This window comes from Nilaparvata lugens, chromosome 1 (genome assembly GCF_014356525.2).
Source record: "Nilaparvata lugens isolate BPH chromosome 1, ASM1435652v1, whole genome shotgun sequence".
Lineage (NCBI taxonomy): Eukaryota > Metazoa > Arthropoda > Insecta > Hemiptera > Delphacidae > Nilaparvata > Nilaparvata lugens.
Window position 1 is genome coordinate 83,025,920 of NC_052504.1, and position 18,462 is coordinate 83,044,381.

The following is an 18,462-nucleotide window of genomic DNA, read 5'->3' on the forward strand; positions in this document are numbered from 1 at the left end:
AGTAAGGCTTACTGATAGTATTGATAATTTCAAATTAATGGTTAACTTACTGATTGCCTGATATGAATTCAATAATTTTTTGTCATTTATAATGCGGAATCCTATCTTTTTACTTTCCTTGCCCTATTACCATAGGTAAGGAAAGTATTGCTTTCCGAAAAAAATTAAGGTACCCCAATTTCTAAATTTCTATACATTTCAAGGTCCCCTGAGTCCAAAAAAGTGGTTTTTGGGTATTGGTCTGTATGTGTGTGTTTATGAGTTTATGTGCGTCTGTGTACACGATATCTCATCTCCCAATTAACGGAATGACTTGAAATTTGGAACGTAAGGCCCTTACAATATAGGATCCGACACGAACAATTTCGATCAAATGCGATTCAAGATGGCGGCTAAAATGGCGAAAATGTTGTCAAAAACAGGGTTTTTCGCGATTTTCTCAAAAATGGCTCCAACGATTTTGATTAAAGTTATACCTGAAATAGTCATCCATAAGCTCTATCAACTGCCACAAGTCCCATATGTGTAAAAATTTCAGGAGCTCCGCCCCATCTATGCAAAGTTTGATTTTAGATACTCAATTATCAGGCTTCAGTTACAATTTAAACAAAAAATTTCGAGTGGAAAAGATTGAGCATGAGAATCTCTACAACTAATGTTTTGTAACATTTTCACCTAAAATTAAAAATAAGCTAAAAATTCGAGAAAATGTGATCATCCAATTGCAAACTGTTGGCAACTGTTGATTCTATCAAATGATTCACTATGAAGAGATAGCACACCTCGTGTGTCTTCAGCGTTATTGCTCTGTCACCAGCTGGCTCAAATATTTGAATAGTAGACTTGAGATGCGCGGGAACACTAGCGTCAGGTGATCAATTCTCATAACAGCAAGGAAAGTTGTGAGAGTGCGCCACACCAGATTTTTTAGTTTGAGTTTGTAGGAAAGTTCATTGTAGTAAAATCTTCAAATTTTTCAATTATTTATTGATAGTCAATGAAGAATATTTGAGAAAACTGAAAACAATAAAACAAATTCTCGTCACATTAACCCTAAATTGGTTATCAACTAATTAATGACTGTTGGCTTTCTCAGATGATACTTTCAAATAATTCCATTGTGCGGAAAATATATTGAAGTATTCACTCGTGTAATAAGAGGTATTCTCAATTCATTGTTTTATTGTGGATGATGCCCACATGAGCATTATGCTTGTGTGTGGGTAGTGGAAAGTGCGAGGGTGATTTGATTAGTTGATCAAACGTCCTCGCATACCGGCGGGACTCGAACCCACGTCTAGCGTTAGCAGACTAAAGGGTGCAACGCCTTAGTCGACTCGGCTAACCTGGCCGGCCATACGGCAAATGAAATAACTATATAAATTTATTTCGAAAGATATGATAAATAAATGATAAAAACTTATATGCAAATAAATAAAAAAATATAAGTTAAATAGTATTATAAAAGGTATGATAAATTGAAAAGAGTAGTTGTTATTATAGGGATACATTTCACATTTCTAACAATAAAATTTCATTTTATTTTGCTGAATTTAACAAGTAAACTGTAGAACTACAGTTTTAGTTGAGTTCCAAACCACTGGGGAGAAGCGCATACTGTTAGCAGATATGGGCTCAAACAGTCACCCTTCCAACTGGTGAACAAGTTACATGGCGCTTATATGATTTATGAGCGATTAGATACATAATTCACCATATATATTTTATTGACACCATATTACATGGACAACCATTTTCAATCCATTCTTTCCGTATACTTTCAATCCAGGGTGATCTGGAGGGACAAAATTTATTGTTTGAAAAACTATAGACATATTATTATGGCTTACATTAGGACATTAGTTAGGAATAAGATAATACTTTAATATGAAAATGTGACGTGGAAGTAGACTTAGGAGAACTACTGACCCAAGAGGGTATTTTTCAATATCATGATACTTGGAAGATCAATATAATTGATACAATGTGACCATTTGATACTATTTTAGATTTTGTGACACAAATTAGGAAATTGGAGAACACTTGAGAATCTTCAAGCTGATTTAGCTTCTTTATTCTCTTGATAAAGCAAGCTTAAAAATGTATTTCGGTTACAGACTATTCCCATGAACAGGTTTAATAATATTTTCTTTATTACAGTACCACTATTATTAGTAGGCATTATTGGTACTTTGAGAACATGTTATTAAAATTTCCATTTATTGTAAATTATAATATTTTTTTATATCACGTTCTATCAATCGCTCAAAATAATAACAAATATAACATTTGTCTCATTAAAATGATAGTCACTATTCAATTTGTGGTATGAAAGATATTAAGATGATCATAATTAATGATTAAAATGAAAAAAAAAGATTATTGTGGTATGAAGATTCATAAAATCTTTAAATGATTAATATCTTCATTAACTTTTTTCAATTTTTGTATGCTAATATATTATAGAATGTTATTTGGGATGATTACAAATCGATTGTACTTTTCTTAGGAACTAGTGACAAAGTAATTGACAGCTTCCTCACGCATAACTGAGAGAATTTATAAAGCAGTTTGCATAATATGTAATTTCCCATCCAATTATATATAGAAATATTATAAATAGAAATGAAGCTACAGATCCTGTCCAACTCCGTGGAAAAATTTGATGCACTTTGAACTGAATTATACTTGTTTTAATTCTATCAAAGAATATAATGTAATTGACGGATCGTATTGTAGAAGACAACATTTTTTAATACTTCCCTATATTATTCGAAGATTGCTTGATCTTCGAATATTAAGAAAGGTCTCTTTCTTAGCCTGCAGATCCATTTGGGGAAACAATTTTCATTGATTATATTATTTTGATTGTAAAGTGTTTTCTATTTGGAAATGAATCGAAAAGAGATGGCCAGTAGTCCAAAAATATATAGTGATAAAATATCCGATAATTCATACAAATTTATTGCTTGTTTGATATTGTCCAATAATATTTGACAAACATATCAAAATCCAAGATTGGACAAGACGTTTTATATAGAAATTTGATCGTGGACAAACGGATTGAAGGATAAATGTAGGAGAACCATTCAGAATCTTAGTATAGATTTGTTTATAGATAATTTTTAGTGTTACCTAGTTCATTTCACTAATCTACATTTTTTACTGGGAATGTTAGTTGACCTCAATCTTTACTCATTACAGAGACTTTTTAGTCATCTCACTAATAAACACAATATTTTCGCCATATCATATTTTAATAAAAATCAATAAATATGTCATCTAAATGTGCATTTCCTTTCATTGAATTTAACATTTCAGCAAAAAATTACTAAAGAACACAGCTTTTGATGTTTCAATAATCACAATGCTCGATTCGACCTTTTTCGCAATTATTAGCTTTGATTTTATTAAGGAAAATGCTACTCTACTTCGTAATTTAATCATGAGATTTTTTGAAGAGATGAAGTAATTTAACAAATCAAGAATGTTGTGAAATCTCCGTGATTTTGTTTATTTAGGTTAGGAGTTGAGCCCCATTCATATGCCAGAATCCATGGTCATTTATGTTCTGTGTCTGTGTGGTTATCTTATAGTAGAAGTCGATTTATCCGTGTTATCGGATGGGCACGTTAAACTGTCGGTCCCGGCTGAAGTATGACTGTCGTAAGGCCTATTGACGGCTTAAATGATATATTCAGGCGGTGGGGCCTTCCCGCAAGGGACTCCCCACCAACAAAAGCCATACGAATTTACTTTTTTTTGTAGTAGAAGTCGATATGCTCATGCAAATTAACACTTGATAAGAAAAAAGAAAATCTAAGTACCCTTTATCAAAACCTTTTATTCACAAAATAAAATGTAATAATTATTATAGTTTAATGAGGGTACGGTACTTATATTTTCTATTTCCTGATAAATAAGATTAGCCCTAACCAAAAAGTTGATACACTTGATAGCTAGCTATTCTCTAACTGGCATGCTATGTTATATGGCTATTTGTTGTCGGAACAAGTGAAATGTTCCATTAAAATCTGGTATGATGAATATATTGGTTGTATCCTATATTAATATTAGTTGTTTCCTATTGAATAACTATAACTATATTTCATTAATCATAATATAAAAATATTATATATCAAAATAATATGCTTATTACTTACAGCATTAATTTTGTTTTATTTTAATTTTTTGATAACATTTATTTTGTTTTTACAAATATTTTTGTAAGTTTCAAATTAATATCGATTTAACAATAATTATTGAGATGATCAATTTATATGTTTATGATCGAAACTCATTTTGGGATCATTCATTGTAATTTCTCTATTGTTAATGGATTTGTAAAGCAATATTCAAATAATAATATTCTCCCAGTTGCCTTGTAAAAGTGATGAAAATTTATCTTTTGAATATTTATATTTTCCTGATTACCTTGTAATAGTGATGGAAATTTATCTTGTATCTTGTCCAATTATTATCATTAAACTTATGTATTGCGAATCCGAAACTTGTTTTGTTTCTTAATTATTGTCTTATACTACTCATCTATTTAACTTTCAATTACGAACTGCTAGTTAATAGGCCTATTTCACTCTTGAATTATTTTTGACGACACTGCAGTTATTTTTCTACGAAAATAATTAAAACGTGAAATGTCATATACTGTTATAAAATTTATTTTGTTTTTACAATATTTATCTAAGTTCATATTGATATCGATTTAACAATAATTTTTGAGTTGATCAATTTATATGTTTATTATGATCAACACTTATTTTGGGTTTATGGTAATTTTACCTTTCATTGTAACTTCTTTATTTCTGATGAATGTGTAAAGCAATATCTAAATTTCAATATTTACCTGGTTGCCTTTTGAAAGGAATGGAAATTTATCTTGTATCTTGTCCAATTATTTACATTAAACTTATGTATTGCGAATCTGAAAATTGTTCTGTTTATTAATTGTTATTTACTATAATTCATCTATTCCACTTCCCATGACAAACTGCTAGTTAATATTTCACTTTTGAATTATTTTTGACGACACTGTAGTCTAAAAATAACTGCAGCGTCGTCATAAATTATTCAAAAGTGAAATGTCATATACTGTTATTAACCTGATCCTTTCATAATATTGTGATTTAAATAAAATAGTTGTATAATGAATTTATTATTATTTATTACATTGACAATCACAAATCATAATTAAAATATAATATGATTGGGAGAAGACAACAGGCATAGCCCAAAACTGTAACACAATAGCTTCTATTCATCAAACAGTCAAAATTTAACGTATTTTGGTTCCTTGTTTTTTCTATAGACTGGATTTAGATTTTATTATGCGACATAATCGTTCTTGTAATCGACAATCAAGTATTTTTCAATTTGCTGCTACCGTAATGAATTACATCTTCTCTCTGTTGTTCTCAATTCCCAGTATTAATAATAGTTCTAATAGTATTAATAGTTGGCTTTATTGTTGTTTATTATCTGGTTGGATTGAAACAGTCAACAGAATGTGAGAGGCTATCAAGATAGTTTCTGTTTCATGAAAGTCTGGGAGTCCCGTTATACAGCTCTCAACAATAATCAGGAGCTGAATAAAGTGGTGTAAACATATTCTATTGAGGATGTCGCTTGAACGGTTTCCCCTTGAAGCATGGTTGCATAAGTAGTGTCAAAATGCAGCATGGAAATATGGTTTATGGAACAGGCTTAGCTCAAGAAGCTATCTATTAAGATAACCTTTCTATATGAACTGCTGGTACTCGGCATAAACACTACTTTATTAAATTCTCACCTAACATTGTCTTTAACTTGGTTACTGTATCGACATCCTATTGTCAGCGTTTCCAGTTTTACAAGATTTATAAATTTATGGAACATCAGGCTTTAATTAGCAATAATGAGGACTCAACTACTTATAAACTAGTTTATTAATATAACTATGAAATACAAAAATCAGTTACTTTTCATAAATAGCCTAAATTCTAAAAGAGATTGAAATACCTTCATTATACTGATATGATTATTTATGAAATAAAGCAAATCAATTACTCTTTCATAAATACATTCTGAAAGAGTTGGAAATAGTTTCATTATACAGCACTACCCTTCCCCAAGGGGTCAATGTTTTGCCATCTTCGGCATAAAAGTAGGGTCCTATAATTAATCTTCCAATACTCTTGTTCTGCTTCATAGCGTCTTTTGATTTCAAACAAATCACAATGTAGTTCTGCTTCATTCCTGTCGGATCAATTTTCACTGTCGTAGAAAAGTTGAAAACTGCTTTTGTGTCGTAAATGACTACCGCTGACATTTTTTCTTTCTTCTTCTCTCCAAATATGAAGAATTTCAGGAACAGTTTGCACTTACCTGTAAAACCAAACCAAATAGTTATCACATTATTTCCCATGCATTAATGGGTTTTGGATAGTTGAATACAGTTATCATCATAGACAATAGATTTGTGATTTGAACAATAAACTTGATTCATTAAAATGTAGAATGTATTCAGGGCTACTTATTTTTATTTATAAAATGTCAGATTAAAACCACAAATAAATAATAATATTCATTTGATGCATTAAATAAGAATATCGAAATTCAAAGAAAAAACTACCTTCTCATTAATGCGATCATTAGAAATGAAAAACAAAAATGTTCTATTATTATTTAAAGTCTCACCCTTTTTAAGATCAAGGTTTTCTATCTGTTTTATTGTTAAAGTAACATTATTCTTTTCTCTATTGAATGACATTGTGAGCTGCATGGTACCGGGATAAACGTCAGGCTGAAACAAAAATACACACTTATCTTAAAAATATAGCCAAAATATGACATTGTTTATTTAATCACACGAATGAATTGTTGATATTCCATTGGATATAAAATCTATTGTAATTTAATGATTATTTTATTTAATTCATTATTCATTCATATAGGCTATTTTCATAGCCTACTATACTCTGTTCAGAATTACCTCCGACTTGGGATGGACATGCGCAGGAGAGAAGGCATACAGCGGCAGGGATACAACGGCGGCTATGTTACCCTTGTGTACCGGCCAGCGTTCTCTAATTTACAGTGAATATTCAAGCGCTCATGTCAAACTTAGGAAGTTTCCTCTCTGCAATCACAGACTCAACTGACTCTAATCGACAAATTGACAACTGCGTTTCCACCTATGACTCAATCCATCACCGCAATTGGCTGATCTCCCTCCATTTCTCTGCGCCGCAAATTCCTCCAAGTATGAAGTAAATTTGCACGGAGTATAGAGATTATTTAAACATAATTCCAATGCTTGTATTGAAACAAGCTTATCCAAGATACTCGTGTAGTTGGAATGACTTTTTAAATTGATCGTATTCATTGGAAGTGCCTAGACATTTAGCAATCATGAGAGAATTGATAGCCAATATATTGGGTACTTGTCAAATAAGCAATTTTTAGACTACAATCATAGAATATCCATTCGTCCTCACTCCATGTCACAATCATTTTATTTTTCATTGCATTTACAATTTTCAAAATTATGAAAAAATAAATCTGTACTCGTGTACAAAAAGTAATGCTAATTGCATTCTTAATTTCTTGGCAATACCAATTCATCTGCATACTTACGACTGATTGCTTGTACAATTTCATTTGATGGAGCCTAGAAAATGGCTGCAAAATATCTTCTAGGTAGAATAAAGCGTGGCCCACTGCGTCGTATTTGCCCCTTCTATCCATGTCAAACACAGAAAACCTGTCAATAAATGATAGAAATCTTTAAGAATAAAAAACAATATTGCACAAATAGTAGAGTAGACTAATCATTTTTACTGAGTTACTAAAACAACTAAGAAAAGAGAAAGTACATAAAGCTGCGTTTAGACCAAAGTTATTACAAAATGTTAATAATTTGATCCTTATAGATTCTATTAGATTGAACGGAACTTGACAAACACATTTGTTCATCATGTGCATGATAAGTTATGTTCAATCTATAAGGATTAAGTTATTAACATTTTGTTAATAACTTTGGTGTAAACGCAGCTTTATGTACTTTCTCTTTTCTTATTTTATGGTAATAAAAGTTTTGTATACAAGTAGGCCTACCTATTATTATTTAGTAGGACCATAGAGAAAAGAAAGCATATCATGGTATAGGGCGTTGATGTTCTAAATTTCACTGTCAATTCAGGCCGATATAGTCCTAGTAGTACTTTTCCGTGAAGCGACGCTGTTCATATTGTGCCGTTCTAACACACTCTTTCTGTCAAAACAGCAATAATAGACAGTAGTCGACAGTAAATCAAATAATTGCATTTTCACTTCAATTTAATAATGAATCACCAGAATGAATAGTAGATCAATCAAGGACATCATACGAGTTCAGTATTCTTTTGTATGGGGACTCCGATATTTTATTCGGATGATAATCTTTTGTCATAGGTTCAAATCCCACCAAGCGCATGCTTTTTTGTTCAAGTCATCTACTCATCTCATTAAACATGTATAAATGATTGATAATCGTCTAGCAGAAAATAATTCTCCTTTCGATACATTCTGACACTACTGTCCATGCCTAGTGCCCACATATCCTTACAATTTCTTCGAAAATAATAATATTTTATATGCTCAGAACTATTTGCTGCTTACCTGAGAACTTTGTCACTGAGTTTTTTGACATCGAAAACAAATGTTTCGTTGATTGGTCTGTCAATAGTGTGATGATGCTTTGTTGAGTGGACCTCTTTCTCACTTGGTAGGACTGTTAACTTCACCATGAATTGGTACTTCAGCTGGGCTTCACCTTTCCCAGCCAACTTTGGAACTTTTTCAATTGTAACGCTCAACCTAGACATCGAAAATTTGAAAATTATCATATTCAAAGGCGGGATTATTGATTCATCCATTACTTAGATCAAGATGGTGATTTCAATGGTCAAATTTTAGGCTCGTATTACAGAAGGCCACCAATCTATGACACCAATGGGTAATGTATCCGAGCGAGTCGCGGGGCATTAGCTCTCATTATGCGCCCATCTATACACTAGGGTCACCAGCCCGGCCACCAATCCTGATGTCTCACTGGTGTCTGAGCGTACTTAACACACGGCAACCAATTGTTGCTCTCTGGCGGACCATGGCCGAGGCTGGTCACCCAATTTAATACGAGCCTTACTTTTGATTTTTCAAACTTACTTTTTCTTTTGTTCATCGAAGACTACATCGAAAAATATTGTTCCCAGAGGAAGTTCTTGGAAAATGTCTTCTCTGCCCGATGCCTGTAGGGTTTGTCGGGCCTTATTAACTGCTTCAATTGATTTGGATAGTGGAATATTCTGGTAGAGATTCAAATCCAAACCATGGGCTTTAGCCAGCTCGCGACCCTCCTTAGAACTGTCCGCCTCATTTGAGTCGAGATTCTTTATGTCCTATAATAACAAATTGAAAAAATCGAATTATTATAGGCCTAATGATAAAATTCAACTTTAATGAATATTTCAAAATAACGGCAGGGTTTTAACCCTGTACTAGATGTTTTCTAAAAAAAAATCCTTGAATGCGTGTGAACTTTTTATTATGAAATTTGATTCATTTTCTATATAATAATAATTATCATGGATGAATAAATTATCATCTGATATAATATATTATTATAATCATATCATAAAAATATTTTCAAAGCAGCAGAAAACGATGCGACGATGTGACTCTTTCAAGTACTGTACCTATGTTGCTTGTCATTCTACTAAAATCAATTCCAGACATCTCCTATCAAGTTTAGGGTGAAAACATTTATTCTTCGCAACTCGAAGCAACGACTTAGCTTGTTTACATGAGCTTTAGTATTACTTTCGCTGTATAGTACAAGCTCAAAAATCACCTTATATATGAAATGGATACAGTTTATAAATTGTGAGACTAAAAATACAAATAAAGTTAGAAGTGAAAAAACAGTAATATTAGAAGAGACTTACCAAACAACTTTGAGACTTCATCCAAATAGTTTCGTCGGAAAGGCTGGGACTGAGGAACTCTTCACTATTTGCCGTATTCTCACCATTCAAAGCTAGTGTTGCGAGTGAGCTCTTGCTCACTGACTGAAATCAAAATCATTTCAAAGTTAGATAGACCTAAAACTTAATACATAGTATTTTTAAGTAATCAGTAGTAAAGATAGTAGACAAGAGAAACTATTAGAGTTGACTATAGTTCTGAGAACATGTGCGCAAGATGTTCTTAGTATAAGAAAAAATAGAGTGACGAAATAGAGTAAATAGATTGATAAAATTTGCATCCTAGAACAATGAATTCTATCATCTATGAAAGTAATACTCAAGATTACGATTCAGGCCTGAGTTCCTATTCTCGTCACTACCGATTGGAAAACATACATAGCATAACTTACTCATCTAACTTATACTGAATACGTTAGTTAATTGATTCAACGATTCATCTTTTCAGAAAGGTTGAAACAGTAGATGAGACCAGGCATTCAATTTTCCATTTTCTATCATAATCTGAATTATTATAATCAATAATCTACTTTAATCTATGATATTTATTCATTTATTTATTTATAATTTTTACAAAGAAGCACTGATTGGGAAAGAAAAACTAAGGATACTCCTTGTACTATTTCTTTTCCAAATTTAGATAACACTTTAAAATTCCAAAATAGGGTTATGATTCAAGATATTCAAGATAACCAAGAAAACCGTCAGTATCAAGGTACACTGAAGAAGTCCAGAGCCTTGAAACGCGTTCAGGATGTGCAGATTACAACAAATAATGTTGTTAAGGGCACTCACTACACACCGCCGTAGCTTGAAAGACGTAGCCGTCCTATCTTTTATAATGTTAAATTTACACTAATCCGGTATGAAATGGACGGATTGATTAACATTACACCCATTTTATTTTTAAAAAAATTCAGCTCTTCTATCCACCCCCACCCACTATACTATAAAATTAAACACTACTGACCTTTTTTGCCACCGCTTCCCACCAGATTTGATTTTGAGCCTGATTTTGTGGTTTTGAGCTCCCCATCCCAAAGAATTTCAAGGACGCTGAGTTCAACCCACCCCCTGTGGGCACCCCTGCTTCGCTAAGGCGGTGTGTATGACCTATAGTTTTAAGTAAGCTTCTATTGTGGAAGCTCATAATATATAAAGCTGGTGGCCACTGACGAACGTTCAAAAATATCACGACTTCCAGAATGTCCTACGATTGGTTGAGAATCAGCTGTTGGTGAGAATACGTAATCGTAGGAAATTCTATAATGAGGTCCACATTATAATGGCAGTGTACGATTGCTGACAATACTGTTGCTGTCCTTTTCTATCATACAACAAAACAGATAGCACTATCTCTCTCTCGCTTTGCAATGTTATCTATTTGCCAGAACATTAATATTAATATTTTTATATTCACTTTTGACAACTGACCAAACAATTCTCAGCCGCCATTTTTTTCTTCATTCTATCAAAATACTTGAGAACACAAGTCGTATAATTGATTTAAAATGTATTTTTGAAACAATGAAATAATTTTTAAACATTACCGTATGAGAAACACAAATTTAAATACCTGAAATGACATTTTAAAAGTTGATAACTAACCATCCTAGACTTCATCCATGCTTCAGTTAGCCTAACCGTATAGGTTAGACCTACTCGTACCGGTATAATAATATTGAAAAGTTATTTAAGAATTAATCCATTGAAATTACTTATTTTTGAATAGGATTTCTATTTTTCTATTATTTTTAAAAGAAATTGGAGTAGAATATTTACCAAATAACTTAACTTCTGTTGTTTTGAAATTCAGATTGTTGTGTCACAGCTTTTTTAATTAGCTGTCATTTCAAGTTTGTATAAAAATAAAAATCTGATCTCAATTATGAAAGCAAATTTTTGAATCAAATTATAAAAAAATATATTTCCTTGATTAATTTGACATTGAATTAATTATTTTATCAAGGAAATGATAATTATTATTAGATCAGATTTAATGGGATGAAGTGTGTAACAGCTGTGTACAGTCAGTGGCAAAATGGAGAGACTTGGCAACGTTTTTCTCCTATATTTCTTCACTGCCATTATAACGTGGACCTCACTATATATAGGTGTGTGGTCTAACTTGTTCGAACGCTTTTAAGTGGCTAGTGTAATATTTAGAAATAATTTAAGTAACTCACAATATCTGGGTTAGAATAGAATAGGTTTGATTGTCCGTTGTCAGGCAGCATAAGCCGGTCAGTGCTGCAAGTCCCGCCAACAATGTCCTTCTTTTTTTCCGCCAACAACGATTTGTTCCAGTTGCCCCTGTTCTTAGTTTTCTCCCCAAACGAAGACGACTTTTTCAAATCACCTGACGATTTTTCAGCCTCTTCTTCAGTAACAACTAAATATAAAAACGCAATTTTGGAAAAACTTACTCAAGAAACTGCAAAAGAAATTTTAAATATTGTCACTAAATGAAAAGACTAGATATTGACCAACCACAGATTTTATTTCTAAATCGATACTTCAATATCAACCACAAATTTTATTTCTAAATCTGTGTTTGGACATTATCTAGATTTTTATAAAGTAGCCTAAGGATAACTATCACAATACCACCTTCACAACATTTACCTAAATGTGAAATTAATTACTGTTCTAATAGTCTTACAAGATCCATTTCTCAAGCTACTTATATTTTTCAAATATCAATATCTTTCCACACGGAATGGAAAATTCTCTCGAAATGAGAATGAATCGTAGTAACTTGCGTCAACTTATCGCTCGTAACATGTTGGTAGCGAACAATTCTCGTAATCTCAATCTCTAAATACTACAACACCATCATATATTATGTAAACTTATTCTTTCGTTGTGAATTGCAGCAATTCCAATTAGATCGATTTCAACCACTTTCAATCGACCTCTCGAGATGTTGGAATTCTTATTATAGAATGTGAGTGAGTAGCCTACCCCTTGTAGAGCGTCTTTGTCTTTAAGATTATAATATACGATAAAATACATTTTATTTTATAATTATTATTCGGATATATATTACAATTTCTGAAGCTCATAACTTTATGTTCCAAAACTTATAAGCGAATTATTATTTTTTTTTTACAAAAATATCTGCATTGATGTTCACCTGATAAATGCTTATCTTTGTTGGAGCCAGATTTCTTTGAAGATGTACTGGAGTCTTGTTTGTTTTTCTTGTGACCTTTCGATAGTGCCTTTTTCCAACGTTTTTTGCTTTTCACGCCTTCCCATTCATCTTCCTTCAAATCTGCGGTGAATGCAACACTTAGATTACAAACATTAGTATTTTCAACGTGAATCATGAATTCAATCTTGCAATAATTATTGATTTGAACACAATACACTATTACCAGTTGAATAAGAAGTAATATAGTTTTCCTTAACTTGTATAGATAATGAAAGTAGAATAAAATGATAGTAACAGGAGTAGGCTATCACTTAGAACTATCCCCACCAAAAGCATCATTATGCAAAATAATCATAAAGTGATGATATGATTAATGTGAAAATGAAGGTACTGAGAAAGACGCAATTTACGATTGAAATATTTTCATATCCATCAACATGACAAGGACTTTATGAAACAATTGAAAATATGTCAGATAAATCTAGCAATATCTAATAAATATATTCTTTTTCATCACCAAGGCTATAAATAATTTGAGACGCTAAATGCAGGAAAAAGCTTTATCGTTCTCTTAGTCTGTGAGTTGAATCATCTCTGCTAACTTTGTAACAGATATAAGACTCAATTTTTATCATAATTCGAGATGAACTGGGAAAGTTTTAGTTGGTCCTAAAATATAATGAGCATATATTACTCTCTTCAATAACGGTATCTCCTGTAAATTGATATTGAGTTATTGTCAGAGTATAACACTCTAGGTTATGTTGAATTATATGATAAATTTATTATGTTATTATGCTATCAGGAACAAGAAACTATGAAAGTGCTTGTAATGAAAAACTGATTTACAACCTGGTTGGATGGTTATTGTAACTTTATCGCATGGTATCATACTTGGAGATAGAAAACTATTGTCACAGTTTTCAGTGCGTAGCTCTCCATTTTTCTCGAAATCTTCATTGGATAGTGTTCGTCCGAAACTGTTGACAAAAACCGATAAAATATCCTTGAATGCTTTGTAGAAAAATGGAATAATACATCAGATATTATTCACAAATACACAAATCACACTATTATTATTCACAAGAGGTATACACATAAGAGGTACCCTGTTGGCTCCATAAATAGATTATATTCACTATAGACGATTGAGATAGAGTTTCACAAGGTGATAGTGTATCTACCAAAATATTTATGAAAAAAATTCAAACAACCGTTGATCTAGAATTTAGAATAGTTCTTAGGAAGACTACCACAAATATTGCGTGTGTTTGTGTAGTGTGAACCTCTTATCTTTTGCGAAATGATTCAATTTGACTTCTAACATGTCGTATCATGACAATAAGTTTTAGTTTTCATGGAATACGTTGAAAAATGTGTTTTTGAAAGGAAAAACAGCTCACCTTGATATTCTTCTCACATTGTAAACAGTATTGTTCAGAGGTAGTTCAGGAAAGCTATCTTTCCTTTCCCGTTTGAAACAAGTGAAACAGGATTCTTTGATGCAACTCCAACAAAACATTATCTGGAAAATTTATGAATAAAATTTATTAAAAACTAATAGAATACGTTATCAAACTGCCAATAATTACGAGTAATCTTGTCATTACGAGATATTTAAATTGTTATTATATACTGTACTAGCCGTCAGGCTCGCTTCGCTCGCCATATCCGTCTAGCCAGGGGGCTCCACCCCCTGGACCCCCGACTGGATCGTCCAAGAATGAGATTAGCAGATTATAGACTCGCTTCGCTCGCCTGAATTTTTATCATGTTAGGACAATCCAGTCGGGGGTCCAGACTAAACGTCTGACTAAACGGATATGGCGAGCGAAGCGAGCCTGACGGCTAGTAATATAATATTCCCAGGATTGAAGTAGCAGTGCCCAATCAATTTTTCCGCGATAAATGCATTTAAATCTTCAACTTGGTGCCAACCTAACAAAGTCAACTCAACTTAATGCCAACCTGACAAAATTATTAATTTAGTTGCCAGTTAACAACTGTTTCGAAGAGGTACTCTATCTAGATTATAGTTTTATAGTAACATATGATATGGAAATTTCAATTATAATTAAGAGATTGGGAGAAGAAGAATATACATGCTAAAAGACGAACTTTAAACCCTTAAAAACAACCCTTAGAGTTGAAATATTGCCAAAAAATTTCTTAGTGCGCCTCTAAAGGGCCAACTGAACATACCTACCAAATTTGAACGTTTTTGGTCCGGTAGATTTTTAGTTATGCGAGTGAGTGAGTGAGTGAGTGAGTGAGTGCCATTTCGCTTTTATATTATATAGATACGTAAACCAATCGGAAATAATGATAACTGAGCGTATTCTCAATATTGTTCAGAGGTAGTTCAGGAAAGCTATCTTTTCTTTCCCTTTTGAAACAAGTGAAACAGGATTCTTTGATGCAACTCCAACAAAACATTATCTGGAAAATTTATGAATAAAATTTATTAAAAACAAACTTATAGAAAACGTTATCAAACTGCCAATAATTACGAGTAATCTTGTCATTACGAGATATTTAAATTGTTAATATATACTGTATACGTAAACCAATCGGAAATAATGATAACTGAGCGTATTCTCAATATTGAAGGGGTCGTTTAGGCATCCCGGCTTACAAGGGTGTATTTTCTAGGCACGTGAACTATCCTACTCCTACAGCCTATCCCAATTCCTACTTCACGGTATTGTCCTTTTGTTTGGACAACGATTTTCTCTGAAGGTGATGTCCACTTAGACAATAAGCTTTTGAGTGATGAGAGGTATTTCACCACTTTTTGATACAAGTACCACTATACCACTTTCTGGTCCCCTATATTTAGACTGATTGAGTCTTTAGATTTGAATTGATTAAATCTATTCAATTTGAAAAGGAATAATCTATCCTTTGACAATTTGTTATGATTAATTCAATATCTTCCTTTCTCTCTTCATTCTTCCTTCTTCTTTTTTTCTCTTTTTATTATTATTTGATTCTATTTTGTTTAATAATTATTCTTATAATCAATTATTACTGTTTATGATTACTTCAATGATTATTTATATTCTTTCATATTAATTGTATATTTCTTCATTTTTTTATCTTCTTGTATTTCAAATTGTATAATTTGTTGAAAATATTGTATTGTGTGAAGGAGACAAAGCTTTTGTTTAAAAAACAAAGCTGGGTTTATCCTGTTGTCTCCATTAATAAAATTATTATTATTATTATTTATCTTCACTAATCTTTTATAATTTTTCAACGATTTCATTGTAATATCAATTATCTGATTAGTCAACTCTAGTACAGTAAAAGACTATCCATGATGAAAATATGCATTTTCTTTCCTTATCACTTGTTCAACATTAACCCAATTACTTCAAGGCTGCTTGTTCGTTAGCATGTTTCTGAGAAGTTGTTCATTCCTGATAGACATGACACTCACGATTGTAATATTACATACAATTTCAAAATGTTTCACTTGTCGAACATTATTTATTCACTCACATTATTTATGTGGTTGAAAGTTTTAATGTTCAACTTCCATGTATAAAAAGTAAGATTTCTATCTTATATTTTATCAACCCTCTGACTATTGAATTTACACTCATATTCCATTCATTATTGTGTACTGAATAAGATAGGATATTTTGACAAGATCACTTTCTCAATTGATAAGAATCGCAAAGTATAAATAAAGAACTTTAATGTACTAGATGTATTTACTGAAAAAAAAATTTCATCAAGTGCCAAGCTGGCTTAGTAGTGATACCATCAAAGGAGCTACTGTAACTAAAAAAAATGCGCTAGCATGACGAGTGATGTAAATCATAGAATAAATATTTTTTCTCCTACGTTCGACCTTAAGAGTGTCTGTTGAATTTAAATAGTTCTATTATCACGTCTGAAATTGTGAAACTCCAAGTACAGAACAATAGTTTTCAAAATGGAACCTTTATAGCTGAACAGCTATGAGGAATTGAATGAATATCAATAAGCTTAGCGATCAAACTCATAACTTCTTACCGTATGGAACTGCAGGACAAACCAAAATTATTGAAACATTATTATCCAACAATAAAGAGCTCCCAAATGTTGATGATATTATTCATCCGTATTTCACTCTAATTTATAATCATCGTTGAATGATCACTGATGAAATGTCAACAATTTAAACGGACAATATTAATCCATTTTTATAACCACTATACTTATTCAAGTACCGATATCATCTATTTCTAATAAGACATTTTTCAAAATCTTCACCAGCACATCCAGAATCTCTACACCATATATATCTATCACAATCAACTATATCAATATCATATCAACTACACAATAACTTGAATTGATCTCAACCTGAGTTTTCTCCGATCACTACACATCAAGCTAAAAATACTCACAATCAATCAAATCAGATATATTATTACTTTTATTCTACCAAGTAAATAGATAAACAATAAGGTGAACTTCAAAACTTTTATCGAACGATTCACAGACAGACAGGTTCAATTCATTGAAACACAAATGCTAGCAGGGCATAGAGAAAAGCCAACAGAGCAGATGTATTCAAAGACAGGTGTTTTGAGAATCATCTATACTTGTTGAGTCAATAATAGTGCCGAAGTTTGAAGCTAACAATCGATAGAGAACACGGTGACAGAATTAAAACTACGTTCATTCTATACCGGTATCGTCAACTGGCACTATTACTATGTCTAGTACTGAACTGCACTACTCTTGTAAAGCAACAAGTCAGATAATAATAATGTTATTTAAAAGTACACCGTTCAACTTTTAAATGGGACAGCTTATCAATTAGGCTAGTATGTAGGAAACACAATGGGATGTGACTGATTATTATCAACACCCACAGCAAAATAACATCCTGAGTGGAATAGTAATCCTTCCACAAATCAATTCTAGGAATTTCAATGTGAATGTGATCATGATTTAAAACATAATTTTAAACAAAATAATTTAAAACAAAAAAAAATCAAATGTAATAATTGAAAAACACGATGAGTTTTTTCAGGTTTTCATTGAAAAGTTAGTTGCGTTTTCAAATTCGCCTAGTTTATATCTGATTCAATTTATTTTCAATGTAATAGAGTTTTGTAAATAGAATTTCATGGACTCTTCTTCAAACCTACTTTCCTGGATTCAGTATCCTGTTTCTGAATCAACTTTTTCATATAGATTGAAAGAGGGACACACGTTTCTAGAAAGTCTTCACAAAATAATATCCACTAAAGAGGTAGGTTTCCATTTCATGAACAAAATTCTTCT

General features: G+C 31.9%; 1 protein-coding gene across 1 annotated transcript; it reads right to left on the minus strand.

Annotated features, from left to right (window-relative positions):
* Positions 1–3,050: 3,050 nt before the first annotated feature.
* Positions 3,051–17,926, minus strand: LOC111054342. The gene is made up of 11 exons (XM_039445365.1): positions 17,200–17,926; positions 14,580–14,701; positions 14,029–14,156; positions 13,156–13,296; positions 12,206–12,411; positions 9,981–10,103; positions 9,202–9,434; positions 8,656–8,853; positions 7,633–7,759; positions 6,694–6,799; positions 3,051–6,381 (listed from the first exon to the last, which is right to left on the minus strand). The coding sequence occupies exons 2-11, from the start codon at positions 14,696–14,698 to the stop codon at positions 6,068–6,070; spliced, it is 1,695 nt and encodes a 564-aa protein (XP_039301299.1). The 5' UTR covers positions 14,699–14,701; positions 17,200–17,926; the 3' UTR covers positions 3,051–6,067.
* Positions 17,927–18,462: the final 536 nt, after the last annotated feature.

What these genes read in the sequence shown, in the direction of transcription:
- LOC111054342 (XM_039445365.1), bottom strand. Translation starts at nt 14,698, where the DNA reads ATGTTTTGTTGGAGTTGCATCAAAGAATCCTGTTTCACTTGTTTCAAA. An exon ending in TTCGATGAACAAAAGAAAAA is followed by an intron (nt 8,854 to 9,201) that starts GTAAGTTTGAAA and finishes TTCGATGTCTAG; the next exon opens with GTTGAGCGTTACAATTGAAA. An exon ending in CTCAGTGACAAAGTTCTCAG is followed by an intron (nt 7,760 to 8,655) that starts GTAAGCAGCAAA and finishes ATTTATTGACAG; the next exon opens with GTTTTCTGTGTTTGACATGG.